We start from the raw sequence: 18,684 nt of genomic DNA, 5'->3' as shown, positions 1-18,684 counted from the left end.
ACCCCTTGCACACTCACAGCCCCCCTTGCACGCACTCTCACCCTTACACACTCACAGCCCCCTTGCACACACTCTCACCTTACACATCCCTTGCACACTCACAGCCCCCTTGCACGCACTCTCACCCTTACACACCCTTTGCACCCTCACAGCCCCCGCTGTATGCACACACACACACACACGCCCCTTGCACAGATGCCCCCCCATTTCCTCGCACCCCCGTGCCCAGCCTGGCACAGGGCACCCCCTCACTGCGGTCCCACCCCCCCCGTACCCCCCGAGCGAGCCCGGGACCGGCCCTGCCCCCCCGGCAGATCCTCCCGTGCCCCCCTTCCCTCCCCCGCAGCGGCGGCGCCGGGCCCCGGGGAGCGCTGATTAATCATTAATTAGGAGCCGCCGGCGGGGCCGTGTCCCTGCGGCCCCACGCGGAAGTCCCGCCGCGCGGGGGATGGGGGGGCCCACGCGGGGGGCTCCGTGGGGCTCCCGCTCCACCCGCGGTCCCGTTCTGCCCCTCCGGTCCAGTGATGCCGCAGCACCGGAACCGGCGGCCACCGTGGGGACACGCGTGGGGCGGGTGGGCTGCGTCTCCCCACGGCCCCGCCTGCCCCACGCGGGGGTCTTTGGGGGGTAACCCCGTGGGGGGTAGGGGGTGATACCCCGGCGTGGGGGTGGCAAAAAAACCCTGTGGGAGCGGCGCGGCGGCCGCGGGAGCGATCCCGGGGGGATGCGGGCGGAGGGGCTCGGGCTCCCGCATCCCCGCACACGCGTGGGCAGGGCCGCGGCGGCCCCCGGGGGGCTGCTTTTCCCCGGTACCGCGCGGCCGGTCGCCGCAGCACTGCGGGTTGTGGGCAGGGTCCGTTCCCGGTGCCTGCCGGTGGCTGCCCAGCTGCGGGGGCGCGGACCGGTCGCCACGGGGATGGGCGCGGGGGCGGGCAGGCGGGGGCGGGGACGGCCGGGACGCCCTGGCGGCCCCGTGTGATGCGGAGCGCGGCGGTGGCGGCAGCGCGGCCCTTCCCCGCGGAGCGCCGCGGTCCGGTGTGGGGCTGCCCCGCCGGCGTGCCCGGGGCTCCGGTGGGTGCCGCCGGGGATGTCCGCCCCGGCGCAGCCTGACGCTTCCGGCTCCTTCCAGGTGAGCACACCGGAGCATTCCCGGCCGCCGCGGAGCCCGTGCGGCCCGGTTCGGTTCTGCCCGCAGAGCCGGGGGCCGCCGGTGGCAGCGCCGCGGCGGGGCCGAGCCGCCCGGGGCTGCCCGGTGCTCACCGCCCGCTCTCGCCGCAGAGCCCCCGGAGGCTCCCGAAGCGCAAGAGCCGCTTCAAGCGCTCGGACGGCAGCACCTCGTCCGACACCACCTCCAGCATCCTCCGCAGGCAGGTGAGCGGGCCGGCACCGGCACCTACACCGGCACCGACACCAGCACCGGCACTGGGGCGGGGCAGCCACGCCAGCCCCGGGCCCGCCGCTGCTGCGGCTCCGCATTAAAGCACGGACCTGGGGTGGGGAGCGGGGAGCGGCCGAGCATCTCCCACCTCAACCTCCGCACTGGAGGGAGCTGGGGGCCCGCCTCCGCCCCGCCGCTCCCCCGGGACCGGGGCTGGGCGCCGGCACCGGGCGCCGGTGGCATCGCAACAGCCGCTCCCCGCGGCTAAAAATAGCGAGTGCTGCGTCAGGGCCGGGCCGGCGGCGGGCACCGGCACTGCGGCGCGGGGGGCGGCCCCGGGAAACTGAGGCAGCGGGAGGGGAACGAGGCCGGGGGGGCTGGAGAAGGGACCGCGGGGCTCCCGTCCCGCTCCCTCAAGCGGCGCTGGGCCGCCTCCTCGCGCTGCCAGGGAGAGGCACGGACCTCCCGCCGCCTCCCCTCCGCTGCTTCGGTTTCCTCCGGCCCCGAGCTGCGCCCCCCTCCCCGGCCGCCGGCGGGAGAGCGGGGACCGGGGAGGCCCCGCGGAGGGCGGGGGGTTTCTGTCGGGGCGGCCTCCGAGCGGCCCGAGCATCCCTCGTGGGGTGGCACCTGCTGTTCCGGTACTCCCCGGGACCCCCCGGGACCCCGCGACCCGGCCCAGCACCCGGCGCGGCCCCTTCAGCACCTCGGAGAGGGCCCGGCTGGGTCCCGCCATGTGCCCGGTACCGGGGCCGGTGCTTTAACGCCCGGTGCCCGGTGCAGGTGTCCGCGGCCGGTCCCGCCGCTGTCCTAAGCCCCCACCCCGCCGAGCGCTGCCTCGATGTCCCCGCGCCGGCCGTGAGCTGTCCCGGGCCGGGCCCGCCGGGGCCCGTCCCGCTGCACGGTAACGGGGCGGGCCGGCCCGGTCCCCCGGGGCCCGTGGCTGCCCCCCTCCTCGGGGGCGGGGGGGGGGCGCGGCGGGGGGGCGGGAGCGGCTCCGGCCCCGCCGCAGGGCTCGCCCTGCAGACGGGGCTGCTGCCGGCTCGGGGCAGGACCGGAGCCGCTGCACCGGAGCATGGAGGTACCCACCGGGACTCCCCCGCCGCCGCCCCGGAGCCCCGAGCTGCTGGCCGGGGGAGGCTGACAGCCCCTCCGCCGCTGCCCCGGGACTCCCCGCTCACCCAGAGCTCTCTTAGCAAACTCTCCCCCCCCTCCGGGCCGCCGGGAGCTGCGCCGGTGACCCGTCCGGTGCAGCTCACCGGGACCGTTCGGGACTCCCGGCTGCCAGCCCAGCCCCCCCGCGGCCCCCACCGGAGAGAGGGGCCGGCACCCCCCGTCAGCACCGGGAACGGCGACCCCCAACAAACACACACACACCCCCGGGCTGAGCGGCGGGGGCGGCTCCGTGCGCCCCGGGGGGAGCGGTGGGAGGCGGGGGCGGGGAGGGGCGGGGAGGGGCGGTGGCGGCGGAGCGGGCAGGGCCAGCCGGAGCCCGAGCCGCAGCCGGAACCGGAGCCGGTGCCGGTGGAGCGGGGCGGGGGGGGCGCGGGCGGCTCGGCTCGGCTCGCCCCGTCTATGTCGTTTTCTGACTCCAGCGCTACCTTCCTGCTCAACGAGGTACCGGCTCCGGTACCGGCCGCGGTATCGGGGGGACCGTGCGAGGGGGGCCGCGATGGGTTTGGGGGGGAGCTGCGTCCCCCGGGGTGGTGATGGCGCACGAGGGGGCTGCGCCTCAGGGGGATCCGTGCCCGGCGCGGGGGGTGCTGTGCAGCCCCCCGGCCCTTTGTTCCTCGCTGCCGCCACCGCCGCCGCTCTCGGCCCCCCCGGTACCGCCGGGATGAGGTGGGAAGAGAATCCCGGTACCCACGGCCGCGGACCCCGCGGGGGGCGATGCTCCGGGCCGGAGGGGTTGCGTGGGGGGGGTCGTGCATGAGGGGGGGCTGGAGATGCTGCACTGGAGGCCTCACTGGGGATGATGGGGATGATGGGGATGATGAAGGTGCCGCGCTGAGGGGCCGCACGGGAACGCTGCGGAGCCATCCCGGGGATGCTGAGGGGTGGGGGATGCTCGGGGCGCGGTGACGGCGCTGGGGGGACCGTGCTGGGGAGGCCATGTTGGGGGGGGCTGTGCTGGAGGGGGTTGGAGGAGGCTGGAGGGGGCTGGAGGGGGTGCCGGGCTCCCCCCGGTGCGGGATGTGCCGGTTCGCCGGGGGCGGTGCCGGGCAGCGGCGCTGAGCTCAGCCCGGCAGGGCCCGGGGGGCCTCCAGGCGGGGCGGGGGGGGCTCAGCCACATCCAGGGACCTATAAATATTTCACCGCAGCTTCTGCGCCTGTTCCAGGCGCAGCGGGCGGTGGGTAAATACCGGCGCGGCGGGGAGGGGGAGCCGGGGGTGCTGGGCTGAGCACCCCAGGGTGGGGGGCGGCAGGGGCCCATCCACATCCCAGGGGGACAAGGGTCATCTCCCCATCCCTGGGGCTGCGGGGGTCTCCCCTGTAACTCCCCCAGCACGTGGGGGCTTCCCCCTAGGGCAGCTGTGCTGGGTGATGCCACAACACACCCGGCTCGATGCCACCCTGGACCCCCGAGAGCCGGAGGGGGGTCAGAGGGTCCCCTCCCGAGGCTCAGCACGAGATCCCTCCCTGTGGGGGTTCCCGTCCCAGCCCCCCGGCACTCAGCCCCCTTCCCCCAGGGCTCGGCGGACTCCTACACCAGCCGCCCATCCCTGGACTCCGACGTGTCCCTGGAAGAGGACCGTGAGGGCGCCCGGCGCGAGGTGGAGAACCAGGCTCAGCAGCAGCTCGAGAGGGCCAAGGTATGGATGGGGAGACCCCCAGGGCACGGCCCGGGGTTGCTGCCAGGGCTCGGGGGTGCTGATCACCCCCCAAAACCCCCCAGCACAAGCCGGTCGCCTTCGCTGTGCGCACCAATGTCAGCTACTGCGGGGCTCTGGACGAGGAGTGCCCAGTGCAGGGAGCCGCCATCAACTTTGAAGCCAAAGATTTCCTGCACATCAAGGAGGTCAGCTGGGGTGCTTGGGGGGTCTGTTCAGCGCCAGGAACCTCCCCTGGCCTCACCTCTGCCCTGTCCTCACCCAGAAATACAGCAATGACTGGTGGATCGGGCGCCTAGTGAAGGAGGGGGGGGACATCGCCTTCATCCCCAGCCCCCAGCGCCTGGAAGCCATGAGGCTCAAGCAGGAGCAGAAAGCCAGGTAGGGATGGGACCCCCTGGCCCCACTCTGGGACCCCCTGGTCCCCCTCTGGGACCCCCAACACTCGCTCACCCCCTCCTCCCCTAGGAGAGCTGGCAATGCCTCGGGCCTCGGCGACAGCGGGAGCCGGCGATCGCCTCCCCCCTCCTTAGGTAAGGGCAGATCTTGGCCCGGGGGAATCGTGGGCGTCCTGAGGGGGTCCCCACTTTACTGTCACCAACCTCTGTCTCTTCTCTCCCCAAGCCAAGCAGAAGCAGAAGCAGGTGAGTCCCAGGTGCAGGGCTGTGCCCTGGGCAGGGGGTGTGGGGAGGGGGCTGCAGGCAGGGCCAATGGTTGCTGATTCTGGGGTGGGCTGGAAGCAGAGACCCCCGCTCCCTTCCTGGGTTATGGGGCTGGGAGGGCTCCAGGAGGCTGTGACTGTCTGGAATGGGCTCATTAACCCCTTCCTGGCTGGGGTGGGCACTGACACCCCCCCGTGTACCCCTGCAGACGCAGCACATCCCACCCTACGACGTGGTCCCCTCCATGCGGCCCGTGGTGCTGGTGGGGCCTTCACTGAAAGGATACGAGGTATGAGGGGGACTCAGGGTGGCCTCGTTGTGCCCTCGGGGTGGTGGCCTGTGCCCCTTGTCCCTTCCCTGCCCCCTGTGTGGTGGCAGCGGGCAGATGGCAGGGCCGAGGGCGGCTGGCAGGGTGCTGAGCAGCTGCCACCTCCCCGCCGGTGCCATCTGCCGTGGCTCACCGGGCTGGCGGCCCCACGGCAGGTCACCGACATGATGCAGAAAGCGCTCTTTGACTTCCTCAAGCACAGATTCGATGGCAGGTGAGACCCTCACCCCGCACAGAACCCCCCCTCCTTCCACAGCCTGTGGGTGCCCACTGTGTCCCTGTGCTCCCCAGGATCTCCATCACCCACATCACCGCTGACCTGTCCCTGGCCAAGCGCTCCATCCTCAACAACCTGGGCAAGCAGGCGATCCTGGAGCGCTCCACCACCCGCTCCAGCATTGGTGAGGGGCCGGGCTCACCCTGGGGGCACAGGGACCCCCTCCCAGGGCCAGCCCAGCCTGACACGGCCCCCCTCATGTCCCCCTAGCTGAGGTGCAGAGTGAGATCGAGCGCATCTTTGAGCTGGCCAAGTCCCTGCAGCTGGTGGTGCTGGATGCTGACACCATCAACCACCCAGCCCAGCTGGCCAAGACCTCGCTGGCACCCATCATCGTCTACGTCAAGGTGTCCTCCCCCAAGGTGAGGGGTGACCACGGCTCTGGGGAGGGGTCCTGGCTGTCCCCCGTGGTGCTGTCACTCCCCTGTCCCCTCCCCAGGTCTTGCAGCGGCTCATCAAGTCCAGGGGCAAGTCCCAGGTGAAGCACCTCAACGTGCAGATGATGGCAGCCGACAAGCTGGTGCAGTGTCCCCCGGTGAGCCACCGGTCCCCCCATCCTGGGGGTGTCTGGGGGGAACCCAGAGCCCTCCCTGACCCCTCTCACCTGTCCCAGTGTCCCCCGGTGAGCCGGCTGTCCCCCGCCCTGGGGCTGCCTGGGGGGAACCCAGAACCCTCCCTGACCCCTCTCACCTGTCCCAGTGTCCCCCGGTGAGCCACCAGTCCCCCCATCCTGGGGGTGTCTGGGGGGAACACAGAGCCCTCCCTGACCCCTCTCACCTGCCCCCCAGGAGCTCTTCGATGTGATCCTGGATGAGAACCAGCTGGAGGATGCCTGTGAGCACCTGGCTGAGTACCTGGAGGTTTACTGGCGTGCCACGCACCACCCGCCCCACGCCCCCCACGCCGTCCCCTCGCCCACCGGCCTCCCAGGCCTGCAGGTAACCCCACGGGCCCCTCCCTGCTCCCCAGTGGCAGCTGCCACACAGGGGAGGGCATGAGGGGGACACACAATCCCCCACTGTCCCCACGGGGACCCAGCACAAGGGTGCTGGGGCTGGGGAGGCCACACAGCCCCCACACTGTCCCCACACTGTCCCCACAGCCCCCTCCCTGCTCCCACAGCCCCACAGAGCAGGGAGGGGGTGCACAGGTCAGAAATGGGGGCACACAGCCCCCACACTGTCCCCACAGTGTCCCCACAGTGTCCCCACACTGTCCCCACAGCCCCCTCCCCGCTCCCACGGCCCCACAGAGCAGGGAGGGGGTGCACAGGTCAGAAACGGGGGCACAGCCCCGTTCCGTGCTCCTCATGGGGACCCAGCACAGGCTGGAGGGGACGTGCAGCCCCCCAGCGCCCTCCCTGCCCCCTCTGGACAGCGGGCACAGGGGGCACAGACGGGCAGGGGGACACACAGCCCCCTCCCCGCTCCCCACGGGGACCCAGCACAGGGTGCCAGGGCCGGGGGAGGGGGGCACACGCAGCCCCCACCGCAGCCCCTCCGTGCCCGCAGAGCCAGCAGCTGCTGGGCGAGCGGGGCGAGCACTCGCCGCTGGAGCACGACAGCCTGATGCCGTCGGATGAGGCGGGGGACACCTCGCCCCAGCCTTGGGGGGCCACATCCCAGCGCAGCTCGCGGCACCTGGAGGAGGAGGAGGAGTACGGGGACCCCTACCCCGACCTGTACCAGCCCCACCGGCACCACGGCAGCGGTCCCGGCACGCCGGAGCGCCCGGGCGAGCGCAACCATGACAGGAACTGGCAGCGCAGCCGGCCCTGGGCCAAGGACAGCTATTAGGGGTGGGGAAGGGGGGGCACGGCTGGGAACCGGCCCCTCCCCAAACCCCGGGCGCTCCCGCCTCGCCCCAGCCCCGCGCTGGGGGTGCTCAGACAATCGAACTCCGCACCGGCAGCTTCCTCTGGCCCGGGCCCCCGGGCACGTCTTCAGCCATAAAAGCACAGCGGGGCGGGGGCCAAGATGCCCCGGGACTCCCCGCCGAAGGTGTGGGGAAGCCGGGGACTGACACACGCCTTCGCCCTGCCTCAGTGTCCCCGCCCCGGGCCCTGCATCACAGGCTGGCTCATTCTCTGCAGGGCAGCTGCCATGGAGAGTGGGTGCCCCCCGCCCTAGAAAGGGGAGGGAAGGAGGTGGGGAAGTTGTAGCAGCATCTCCCACCCCGCATAGACCCGAGGAAGAAAGGGAAGGTGCCTGCTCCCCGCCCCGGGACCTGGCCTGCCCCCTCCCCACCCCTGCATGGGACCCCCGGGAGGAGCGGCTCTCACCACTCGCTTCGCTCTGCACCGATTCCCCCGCCCCGGTCACTGCAGCCGCGCCACTCCCGCCCCCGGGACGGGGAGGACGGAGTGGGGGGTCCTGCCCGGGGTGTGGGGGCTGCTCCACGCTTGCACCCACTGCCCCCAACCCGCTGTCCCCTGGCCATGCTGTCACCGCACGTCACCACAGTCCTGTAAATACAGCGCCCACTGCCCTCGGCCGGGGGTCCTGGCGTGGGCTGAGCCCCCCCCGGGGCCATGACTGGTGGGGAGGGGGGGGATGTGGAGGGGGCCACAGATTTGTTATAATTTCTTTTGTAGAAAGCACTGATTTCCCTGTGATTGGTTTCAGAAACACACGAGTGCTCAGAGGTGTCGGTGTCCGTGTCTGTGGAGGGGACATGGAGGGACCTGGTCTGGGGGAGGAGAGGGGTGGTGCTGGTGGGTGCTGAGCACCTCAAGGTGCTCCTTTTGGGCACTGCTGGCTTCTTCTCCGTGGGAGGTGGCACCCAGGGGCTGGGCAATGGCACCCAGGGACGGGAGATGACGAGGAGGCGACGCTGTTAACGCCGCTGCCGGTTTATTCCTGCAGCCTGGAGCTTCAGCTACAAAAAAACCCCCAAAAACCCAAAGGATGAAGTGCAGACAGTTCCCAGGACAGCCCAAAAAACAGCCCCGCCCTGGCTGCAGGGCAGGACCGGCCCTCAAACAGCCTCCAGCAGCTCCTCTGTGCCATGGGGAAAGTGGGGAGGGGGACTGGGAGAACAGGGGGGAGATTTTGGGATAATCCCAGACCCAATCTCTGCATGTGGGCAGTCCTTGGGTTGCACAAGGAACAGGGAAAAGAACAGCCAGATCAGTCCTGGCAGCCTTGCTGGTCCTGTTGTCCCCAGAGGGGTGACGAGGAGGGGCCTCAGGCGAAGATGGTCTCCTCCCGCCGCTTCTTGGTGAGGATGGTGCCCGGCTTGTGCTGGGCATCGGGGTGGTTGGCCAGCTCGGGGGGGCACGAGGACACGGGGCTCTCCAGGATGGCCTGTTTGAGGTCGTAGAACACCGTGGAGTCCTCCTTGGTGAGGAAGGTGATGGCCACGCCGCTCTTCCCCGCTCGGCCCGTCCGCCCAATGCGGTGGATGTAATCTGGGGGAGGAGGTGAAGGGCTCAGTGTGGGCAGTGCCAGGGCTGGGCACTCCCTGCAGCCATCCCTGCACCCCCAGTACCAGGGTGGGCACCCCAAAGCCCCCTGGGTGTGGCAGGACTGGGGCAGAGCACACCATGCACTGCCAGTACCGGGGCTGGGCATCCACAGTGCACCCCAGCACCAGGGCCAGACACTCCCTGCACCCCCAGTACCAGGGTGGGCACCCCACAGCCCCAAGAACCAATGCCAGGAACCCCCCTCATGCCCCTGACACAGCCCCTGGCACCCCCATGCCCTCAGCACTGGGGCTGGGCACCCCCCATACCCTCAGCACCGGGGCTGGGCACCCCCCATGCCCTCATCACTGGGGCTGGGCACCCCCCACACCCCCAGCACCAGGGCTGGGCACCCCCCATGCCCTCAGCACCGGGGCTGGGCACTCCCCATGCCCCCAGCACTGGGGCTGGGCACTCCCTGCACCCCCAGAACCAGAGCTGGGTACCCCCCACGCCCTCAGCACTGGGGCTGGGCACCCCCCACACCCTCAGCATTGGGGCTGGGCACCCCCCATGCCCCCAGCACTGGGGCTGGGCACTCCCTGCACCCCCAGAACCAGAGCTGGGCACCTCTGCAACCCCCTTGGCGAGGGCAGCACTAGCGCCAGGCACGCCCTGAACACCCAGCACCAAGCCTGGGCAACCCTCCAAAGCCCCTCCAGTGCCAACCACCCCCAGCATGGGCAGCCCCACTGGCACAGCCAGCCCCAGAGCTGGGCACTCCCCTCAGTGGCCCCAGCCTCACCCTCGATGTTCTTGGCCATGTCGTAGTTGACCACCATGGAGACGTCGTGGATGTCGATGCCACGTCCGGCCACATCCGTGGCCACCAGGATGTCCTTGGCCCCGGCCTTGAGGTTGGAGAGGGCGAACTCCCGCTGCTCCTGGCCCTTCCCACCGTGCAGGGTGCAGGCGTTGTACTGTGGGAAGAGCAGGGGGTCAATGGGGGGCACATCAGGGGGTCCCCACGTGGGGATGAGGAGGGGACAGGGCTCAGGGTGACCCCCCCAGCCCGCTCACCCCCATCTTCTCCAGGGACTTGGCCAGCACATCGCAGCCTTTCTTCTGGTTGACGAAGATGATGATGGGCGGGTCGAAGCCCTGCTCCAGGATGGCCAAGAGCTTCTTCCTGCAGAGGAGAGTTGGGCAAAGAGATGCTGAAGGGCCTGTGGAGCCCCCTTCACCCTCCAAGCCCCAAACCCTGTGCTCCCCACCTCTTCTCGGACTCGGACATGAGGAAAACCTTCTGCTCCACCCTCTCGTGGGGTTTGCCGGCCGAGCCGATGTAGACCACGGCCGGGCGCCGCAGGTAACTGCGGGCCAGGCGCTCCACTGCCGGCGGCATGGTGGCCGTGAACATGACAGTCTGCAAGGGAAGGGGACAGGGGTGAGGTGTGAGGTGGGAATGTCCCCCTGTGGGGCTGGGATCATCCCCCGTGGGGCTGGGATCGTCCCCCGTGGGGCTGGGATCGTCCCCCGTGGGGCTGGCATCGTCCCCCGTGGGGCAGGAACGACTCTGATGGGGCAGGAATGTCTCCCACCATGGAGCAGGAACATCCCTACACGGAATAAAACAACCCCAGCGGGGCAGGAACATCCCTCAGTGAAATAAAATAACCCCAGTGGGGCAGGAATGTGTTCCCATGGAGCAGGAACATCCCTCAACAAAATAGAACAGCCCCAGTGGGGCAGCAATGTCCCTCTCCATGGAGCAGGAACATCCCTCAATGGAATAAAAACACTCCAGTGGGGCAGGAACATCCCTCAATGAAATAAAATAACCCCGGTGGGGCAGGAATGTGTTCCCATGGAGCAGGAACATCCCTCAGTGGAATAAAACAACCCCAGCGGGGCAGGAACATCCCTGTCCATGGAGCAGGAACATCTCACAATGAAACAGAAACACCCCAGTGAGGCAGGAATGTCCCTCTCCATGGAGCAGGAACATCTCACAATGAAATAAACACCTCAGTGGGGCAGGAACATCCCTCAGTGAAACAGAACAATCCCCAGTGGGGCAGGAATGTGTTCCCATGGAGCAGGAACATCCCTCAATGGAATAAAACAACCCCATCAGGACAGGAACTTCCCTCAACAAAAGAGAACAGCCCCAGTGGGGCAGGAATGTCTCCCTCCATGGAGCAGGAACATCTCAGAATGAAACAGAAATACCTCAGTGGGGCAGGAACATCCCTCAGCAAAATAGAACAACCCCAGGGGGGCAGGAATGTCTCCCTCCATGGAGCAGAAACATCCCTCAATGAAATAGAAACACCTCAGTGGGGCAGGAACATCCCTCAGTGAAACAGAACAATCCCAGTGGGGCAGGGATGTGCTCCCATGGAGCAGGAACGTTGCATGATGAAGCAGGAACAACCCCGGTGGGGCAGGAACATCCCCCATGGAGCAGAAGCAACCCCCAATGAGGTCGGAATGACCACAGGAGGGCAGGAATGATCCCTCATGGAGCAGGAACATTGCCCACGGAGCAGTGACATCTTCCTGTGGGGCAGGACCCTTCTCCTGAGGGGCAGGATTGTCCCCACCATGGGGCAAAAATGTCCCCTTGTGGGGCAGAAATGACCCCTCATGGGACAGGAACATCCACTGTGGGGCAGGAATGTTCCTCCATAGAACAGAAACATGAGTCTCATTCCCTCAACCCCTTCCCCAAAAGCCCCAATTGTCCCTCCCTACCCCATGAATCCCCTCCCAGCTCCACAGGAACCCTCCTAGTCCCCCCCTCCTTGCCCACACCCACCTGTCTGTACTTGTGCTTCCCAGACTCGAAGTTGGCCAACATCTTCTCGGGGTCCTCGGCCTCGTCGGTGTCTGGTTTCTGGTTGGTGACGGGCATGTGCTCCAGGATCTTCTGCACGTCGGGCTCGAAGCCCATGTCGATCATGCGGTCGGCCTCGTCCAGCACCACGTAGGTGCAGCGGCTCAGCACCAGGTACCGGTTCTCCAGCACGTCGATGAGGCGGCCCGGAGTGGCGATGACGATCTGGGGGGACCAGGGGGGTTGTGGGGAGCGGCCCCGGGCTGAGCTGCCCCCCTCTGGTGTTGGAGTCTAGGACATCCCTCTGGTCACCCTGGAGGGTTTGGAGACCGGACAGGGGGTCTGGGGTCTGTCCAAGGGGCTCAGGCAGCCTCACACAGAGCCCAGGAGGGCACTGCCTCTGATCCCTGCCATGGCAGTGAATGCCCACAGTGTGTGAAGAATCACAAGCTGAGAGAATTCAAAATAAGCAGTATTTAGTTTATCATAGAATGTAAATGTAGAATCTAGGATTTTTAGTATATGGGGTTGAAGAGGCAAGAGGAACTGGGGAGTGGCCCCTGTGCTCCTTGTTCTTGCTCTCGTCCCCCATTTTCTGCCGAGTTGGATTTTAGAGATTGGTTTAGAGTAGAAATGACATGTTAGCATAGGTAGTAGGTATTGGTACAATTTTGTAAATAAAAAGTTCATTTTGGATGGTGGTTGGGTCAGGGGTACATAAGGTGTGGGGCTCTCTGACCCACCCAGTCCTGCTCTGCTGGGGACGCCCTGCAGAGCTGAGAAAGAACTGAGATAATGAAGAATAAACAACCTTGGAAATGTGCACTGGGGACTCAGCTTGTCGTCTCTACCTCTGGTGTGAAACACTCAGGGCAAAGAGAAGACTGAAAACCTGATTTACCTCTGGGAACAGCAACCCAGGGGAAACTCCCAGGGAACAGCAACCTTGGGGGAACCCTGAGCACCTTGGGGAACACCAACCCCAAGGAGAATCTCAGGGAATCAACAACCCTGAGACCCTGGGACCCCCCAAGGGCCCCCCACGCCCTCGCTCACCTCGCAGCCCATGCGGAGGCGGAAGCCCTGGTCCTCGCGGGAGATGCCGCCGATCACGGCCACGGTGCGGATGCCCAGGGGTTTCCCAAATTTGATGGTTTCCTCCTCAATCTGCTGCGCCAGCTCGCGGGTGGGGGCCAGGATGATGGCGTAAGGGCCCTGGTCTGACTCCTCGATGCTGCAGCATGGCAGGGTAGGGTTGTGTCACCCAAGGTGTGCCCTACAGTGTGACCCTATTCCCTCCACCACGTCACCCTGTAACCCTGCCTCAATCCCCTGATGGTGTCACTTGTCACCTCATTCTGCGACCTCCACAGCGCCACCCTGTGCTGGCCCCTCTGCAGTGTCACCCCAGCCCTCCCCCTGTCCCACGGGCGGTGTCCCCGCCCCGCACCGGTCGATTTTGGGCAGGGTGGTGATCCACACGAGCAGCGGGATCAGGAACGCCGCCGTCTTGCCGCTGCCGGTCTCAGCCACGCCGATGATGTCCCGGTTCTGCAGCCCGATGGGGATGGCCTGGCGCTGGATCGGGGTCGGTTCCTGCCAGGGGGGAGCGGGTTGGGAGCAGAACTTCCCCTGTTCCCCCTCTCCAAACCCCTCACGACCCCTTTTTCCTGCTCCCCGCTCTCCGTGCCCACCTTGTATCCACACTTGTCGATGACCTCGAGGATGTGGGGCGGCAGGGAGGAGTCCTTCCAGGAGCGGATGGGGTTGGGGATCTTGCCCCCCTTGGTGGTGATGCTGTAATCCTCGCGGAAGATGCGCCAGTCCCTGTCCGTCATCTCGTCCAGCTTCTTCTGCGACCAGTGCCGGTCATCCCAGCGCTGCTTGGCCTCCTTCTTCCGCAGCTTCCGCAGCCGCGCCCTGCCCGCAGCGAGGGAACGGTGGGGGAGAGGGAGAGGGGAGAGGGAAAGGGGAAAGGGGATGAGGGATGAGGGGAGAGGGATGAGGGGGAGAGGGATGAGGGGGAGAGGGATGAGGGGGAGAGGGATGAGGGGGAGAGGGATGAGGGGGAGAGGGATGAGGGGGAGAGGGATGAGGGGGAGAGGGATGAGGGGGAGAGGGATGAGGGGGAGAGGGATGAGGGGGAGAGGGATGAGGGGGAGAGGGATGAGGGGGAGAGGGGGAAAAGAACACAGGGAAAGAGGGATGAGGGAAAAGGGAGAGGGACAGGGAAAGCAGGATAGGGAAAAGGCGATAGGGAAAGGAGAATAAAGGAAAAGAGGATGGGGGAAAAGGGCATGGGGAAAAGGGCATGGGGACAAGGGCATGGGGACAAGGGCATGGGGACAAGGGCATGGGGAAAAGGGGAAAGTGGCATGGGGAAAAGAACATAGGGAAAGAGGGATGAGGGAAAAGGGAGAGGGACAGGGAAAGCAGGATAAGGAAAAGGCGATAGGGAAAGGAGAATAAAGGAAAAGACAATGGGGGAAATGGGAGAGGAAAAGGGGGATGAGGGAAAAGGAAATGGGGAAAAGGGAGAAGGAAAGGGGAGAGGGATTGGGAAAGCATGATAGGGAAAAAGTAATAGGAAAAGACGGATGAGGGAAAAAGCAATGGGGGAAAGCAGGATGGGAAAAACAGCACGGAGAAAAAACAATAAAGGAAAGGGGAATGGAGGAAATGGAAGAAGGAAAAGGGATGGGAGAAATGGTGATGAGGACGGGGAACGAGGGCAAGGTGAGAAAAAAGATGACAAAAGGGAGGGAAGAAGGTAAGGAAGGGGAAGGAGAAAGCAGATAGGGCTCACCCTGTGCCTCTAAAACCCTTCTGCCTTTCCCGCTGCAGCCCAGCTCCACATCCCAGCCAAGCTAAGCCAGCCAGGACCCCACACACCCCTCAGCACCCTCCCAGCTTCCCCAAAGCCTCACTCCTCCTGCTCCTTCTCCTCCAGCGTCCGCCTCTTCTCCATCAGGTCCCCGTAGAACCGCGACTGCTCCCGCTTCTGCTGCTTCAGGTCGATGCCGGCGATGAAGCCGCGGCCCAGCAGCTGCACCTGGTGCCTCTCCTTGTACCTGGAGCAGGGTGGGAGCGTCAGGAGCGGGGCTGGGGGCTGCCTCACACCCCCCAGGGACACCCCGAGGGCACCCCAGCACTCACAGGGGGTTGTAGTCGATGGACGTGTCCTCGGACGCGTCCCACTCGAACACGAACTTGCGGTCGTTGAGGTGCCGCGTGCGCCGGCGCTTCTTCACCCCGCCCAGATACCGCTCCTGCAGCACCCCAGGCTCAGTGGGACCCCTCCATCCTCAGTGGGACCCCCCAAACCAGTCCCCAGCCTCACCTTGATGGCGTGGAGCTCTTTGCTCTTGTCCTTCTCCTCCCGGATCTTCTGCCTGCCCTCCTCGTCCTCGGTGCCGTTGGTCTCCCGCTCCATTCGCTCGCGGCGTTCGCGGCGCTCGCGCTCCTGGGGGTCTTCTGGGGAGCAGGGGAAGGGGCTCAGAGCCAGCTCCCACCCCGAGGGCTGGCTGGCTGGGGGGCTCCAGGGATGAGCCCTTACCCAGCATCTTCCTGCCCATCTCCTGGAATTGTTTCCTCTTCTTCCTCTCCTCCTCCAGCAGCCGCTGCCGCTCCTCCACCTCCTGCTGCCGCCGCCGCAGAGCCTCGGCCTCCCGCTCCGCCTTGGACAGGAACTTGGGCTGGGGTGGGACAGAGGCAGCGTCATACCAGGCCTGGATGCCACCCTCGTGCTGCTGGAGGTCCCCTCAGCCTTCTCTGCTCCTTCCTGAGGCCCTGAGGACCCCCTTGCCCTCCCTGGATCCCCCAGAACTCTCCACTCCCTCCCAGAGGTCTCTCTGCTCTGTGTCCCCCAGCCCTCTTTTCTCTCTTAGGGTCCCTCTGTGCCTCTCAACCTTCCCTGTTCCTTCCCAAGGTCCTTCTGCTCCCTCCTGCGGGTCCACCAGGCCTCTCCTCTCCCTCCTGTGTCTCTACAGCCCCCCATGAGCCCCACCTGCCCTGTACCCTCCCAAGTCCCTCAGCCCTCCCTGCTCCATCCCGTGATCCCTCCCGGTGTCCCGTGGCACTCTCTGATTCTTTCTGGGGTCCCTCTGCATCCCCAGGTTTCTCAACCCTCCCTGTTCCCTCCTGGGGTCCCCCCACACCCCCAGCAGAGGGAAGAAGCTCCTGCCCCTGCTCCCACCTTGGCTTCTGCCTCCTCTTCTGCCTTCTTCTTTGCCAGCAGCTCCTCCAAGGACAGCGGCTGTGCCTGGAAATGAAGCCAGATGTCAGCACCACTCCCAGGGACCTGAATCCCCCTGGAGCCACTCCCAGCCAAGCCTCATCCATCCCCTCCTCACCTTCTCCTTCTTCAGGGCGTTCTCCTCCTCTTCCTCTGCTTTCCGTGCATCCCGGTCCTTCCGAGACTTGGAGTCCTTCCCCCTGCCCGGGGACAAGCTTGCAAGGAAAACAGCGTGGAATCAGACACTGGCCACAGCCCCGGGGGATCCCCACCCTCCAGGGGCTTCAGGGGAGGGCAGGAACCCCTCCCAAAATCCCCAGGACCCACCTGGATCGCTTGCGGTCCTTGTCCCGCCGGTGCCCATCCTTGTCCCTGTCCCGCTCCTTCTTGCCGCGCTCACGGTCCCGCTCCTTGTGCCGCCGATCCCTGGGGAACGAGGGGATCACACCATGACCCCAGCGCCCTCACCCGCCCTCTGTGGGGCCGGCAAAGCTCTTCCAAAAAACCCAGCACGCCCCGGAGCCGCCTCACCTCTCTGTGGACTTGGAGCGGGACCGGGAGCGAGAGCGGCTCCGCCTCCGGTCCCGCGATCGGTGCCGCTTCCGCTCCTTGGCCGGGGAGCCCTTGCGGTCCCGGTCCCGCTCCCTCTCCCGCTCAGGGGAGCGGGAGCGTTTCCTCTCCTCCTTCACGGGGGACGCATCCCGCTCCTTCTTGTCCGCCAGTTCTCCGGCCATCTGCGGGGAGCGGTCAGAGCGGGGCCCGGGGGGGACCCCGGAGGGCGGGGAGGGGACTCGGGGTGCAGGGCTGGGACCCAGGGAGGGTACGGGGCAGCAGTGGAGACCCAGGAGCGAGAGAAAAGGGTGGTGAGACCCCCACAGAGCCACGCAGGACCCCCAAGAAGGAGTGGGGAGGTCTGAAGGACCCCCGGGAGGAAACGGGGAGACGGTGAAGGAGTCGGGGAGGGAACAGACAGAGGCCAGAGAGCAGCAGGGAGAGCAGGGGAACCCGGGGAGAGCGCAAAGGGACCCTCGGGAGGGAGCGGGGAGGGCAGGGGAACCCGGGGAGAGCGCAAAGGGACCCTCAGGAGGGAGCGGGGAGGGCTGGGGAACCCGGGGAGAGCGCAAAGGGACCCTCAGGAGGGAGCGGGGAGGGCTGGGGGAGCCCCAAGAGGGCACTGAGGAGCCCCAGGAAAGAGCGGGAACGGCTGGGGAGCCTCGAGGAGAGAACGAAGAGGGAAGGGAGGACCCCGAGCGGGCACAGGGAGGCCCGGGGGGTGGGCGCGGGAGGCCCGGGGGACCCCGAAAGCGCCCCGGGAGGCCCGGGGGAAGCGGCGCAGCGGCGCTCCAGGCCCTGCCCCGGTGCCCAGTACCGGGGCTCTGCCCGGTGCCACGGCACCAGGGCTCTCCAGCCCCTGGGCCCCGAGGAGCTCCCCTGTGTGTTCCCGCCCTGCCCCCCGCTCGCTCCCGCCGGTCGCCGCTCACCGCCGCAGCCCCGGGTTCAGCGCCGCCGCTCCGCCGCCGCCGCCATGTCTGCCGGGCCCGCAGGGCACGCCGGGACGGCGAGGGACTACAGCTCCCGGCAGCCCTTGCGCCACTGGACTACAGCTCCCAGCATCCCCCGCGCGGCCCCGGCGCGACCGCAGCACCGCCGCGCCCCGCGATCCTTCCGCCTCCCCCTCCCCGCCGCAAAGAGTCCCCCGGAACGGTGTCCCCGTGTCCCTGAGCCTCCCACATCCCGCAGGGACCTCCTGCGTACCCAAATGAGGCCCCTGGGCCGTGTCCCCGCGGCCCAGAGCACCGCAAATCCTGGAGGGGCCCTCCCGAGTCAGTGTCCCCCATGTCGCTGCGCACCCCAAATCCCACGGGGACCCCCCAAGGTCAGTGTCCCCACAGTCCCGTGCACCCCGGACTCGCTAGGGACCCCCGGATCAGTGTCCCTGCAGGAGCCCCAGACCCCCACTTCACCCCCATTCCCTCTCAGGCGGAGTCTGGGGGCAGCAGAAGAGGTGGGGGGACCCTTTTGGCACCCCCAAAGACACCCCCACCTCGGGGATTTTGCTTCCTTTTGTCACCCAGGGGTGACAGCACAACCTGACATCGGTGTCACCATCACCAGTGACACCAACACACCCCGAAACTCCCACCATCCTCCAAAAACCAGGATCCCTCCCCAAAACACAGGGCCAGGCAGGGCTGCACGTAGGTAGGTGTTATATTTCTGATAATAAATAAGCTTTTTAATAACACTGACATGGAACAGAGACACCCCCCCCCAAGACAGTCCATAAAACAGCCCCCCTCCCTCCTCCCCAACCCACCAGGGTCCCCCAGGGCCAAGCAGCAGATGAGGGATGGGGTAAAGGGGGAGAAAACAGGATGAGCCCATGGATGAGTCCCATGATGTGCACCCCAAACCCCACAGGGATCCCCGGGGCGGCGTCCCTGTGTCCCCCAAACCCCCGGTGACCACCCCAGGTTGATGTCCCTGAGGGTCTGGGCACCCCAAACCCCACAGGGACCACCCCAGGTTGATGTCCTGAGGGTCTGGGCACCCCAAACCCCACAGGGACCCTCCAGGGTTGATGTCCCTGAGGGTCTGGGCACCCCAAACCCCCCAGGGACCCCCCAGGGTTGATGTCCCCGAGGGTCTGGGCACCCCAAACCCCACAGGGACCCCCCGGGGTTGATGTCCCTCAGGGTCTGGGCACCCCAAACCCCACAGGGACCACCCCA

At 67.1% G+C, this 18,684-nt stretch overlaps 2 protein-coding genes across 4 annotated transcripts; one reads left to right on the top strand and one right to left on the bottom strand.

Annotated features, from left to right (window-relative positions):
* The first annotated feature begins 621 nt into the window (after positions 1 to 621).
* Positions 622 to 8,170, top strand: CACNB3 (calcium voltage-gated channel auxiliary subunit beta 3). Of its 2 annotated transcripts, XM_063425179.1 has the most exons (14): positions 622 to 1,129; positions 1,279 to 1,371; positions 4,066 to 4,188; positions 4,272 to 4,394; positions 4,472 to 4,587; positions 4,675 to 4,739; positions 4,831 to 4,850; positions 5,077 to 5,157; positions 5,352 to 5,410; positions 5,488 to 5,597; positions 5,684 to 5,835; positions 5,913 to 6,008; positions 6,262 to 6,411; positions 6,985 to 8,170. In XM_063425179.1, the coding sequence occupies exons 1-14, from the start codon at positions 1,088 to 1,090 to the stop codon at positions 7,267 to 7,269; spliced, it is 1,515 nt and encodes a 504-aa protein (XP_063281249.1). In that variant the 5' UTR covers positions 622 to 1,087; the 3' UTR covers positions 7,270 to 8,170. The 2 variants fall into 2 exon arrangements, with proteins under 2 accessions (XP_063281249.1, XP_063281250.1); XM_063425180.1 differs by lacking the exons at positions 622 to 1,129; positions 1,279 to 1,371 and adding an exon at positions 2,838 to 2,992.
* A 138-nt stretch (positions 8,171 to 8,308) lies between these two features.
* DDX23 (DEAD-box helicase 23) lies at positions 8,309 to 17,546 on the bottom strand. Of its 2 annotated transcripts, none has more exons than XM_063425172.1 (17): positions 17,434 to 17,546; positions 16,484 to 16,686; positions 16,280 to 16,378; positions 16,071 to 16,167; positions 15,914 to 15,979; positions 15,275 to 15,413; positions 15,059 to 15,192; positions 14,875 to 14,987; positions 14,646 to 14,789; positions 13,413 to 13,638; positions 13,169 to 13,314; positions 12,775 to 12,952; positions 11,701 to 11,943; positions 10,154 to 10,305; positions 9,960 to 10,068; positions 9,685 to 9,859; positions 8,309 to 8,882 (listed from the first exon to the last, which is right to left on the bottom strand). In XM_063425172.1, exons 2-17 carry the CDS (start codon positions 16,684 to 16,686, stop codon positions 8,659 to 8,661), a joined length of 2,448 nt encoding a protein of 815 aa, XP_063281242.1. In that variant the 5' UTR covers positions 17,434 to 17,546; the 3' UTR covers positions 8,309 to 8,658. The 2 variants fall into 2 exon arrangements, with proteins under 2 accessions (XP_063281242.1, XP_063281243.1); XM_063425173.1 differs by having other exon boundaries at positions 15,059 to 15,189.
* Between the last annotated feature and the right edge of the window lie 1,138 nt (positions 17,547 to 18,684).

The sequence above is a fragment of the Prinia subflava genome, unplaced genomic scaffold, assembly GCF_021018805.1.
Source record: "Prinia subflava isolate CZ2003 ecotype Zambia unplaced genomic scaffold, Cam_Psub_1.2 scaffold_53_NEW, whole genome shotgun sequence".
NCBI lineage: Eukaryota > Metazoa > Chordata > Aves > Passeriformes > Cisticolidae > Prinia > Prinia subflava.
This window is presented reverse-complemented; position numbering and strand designations above follow the sequence as displayed.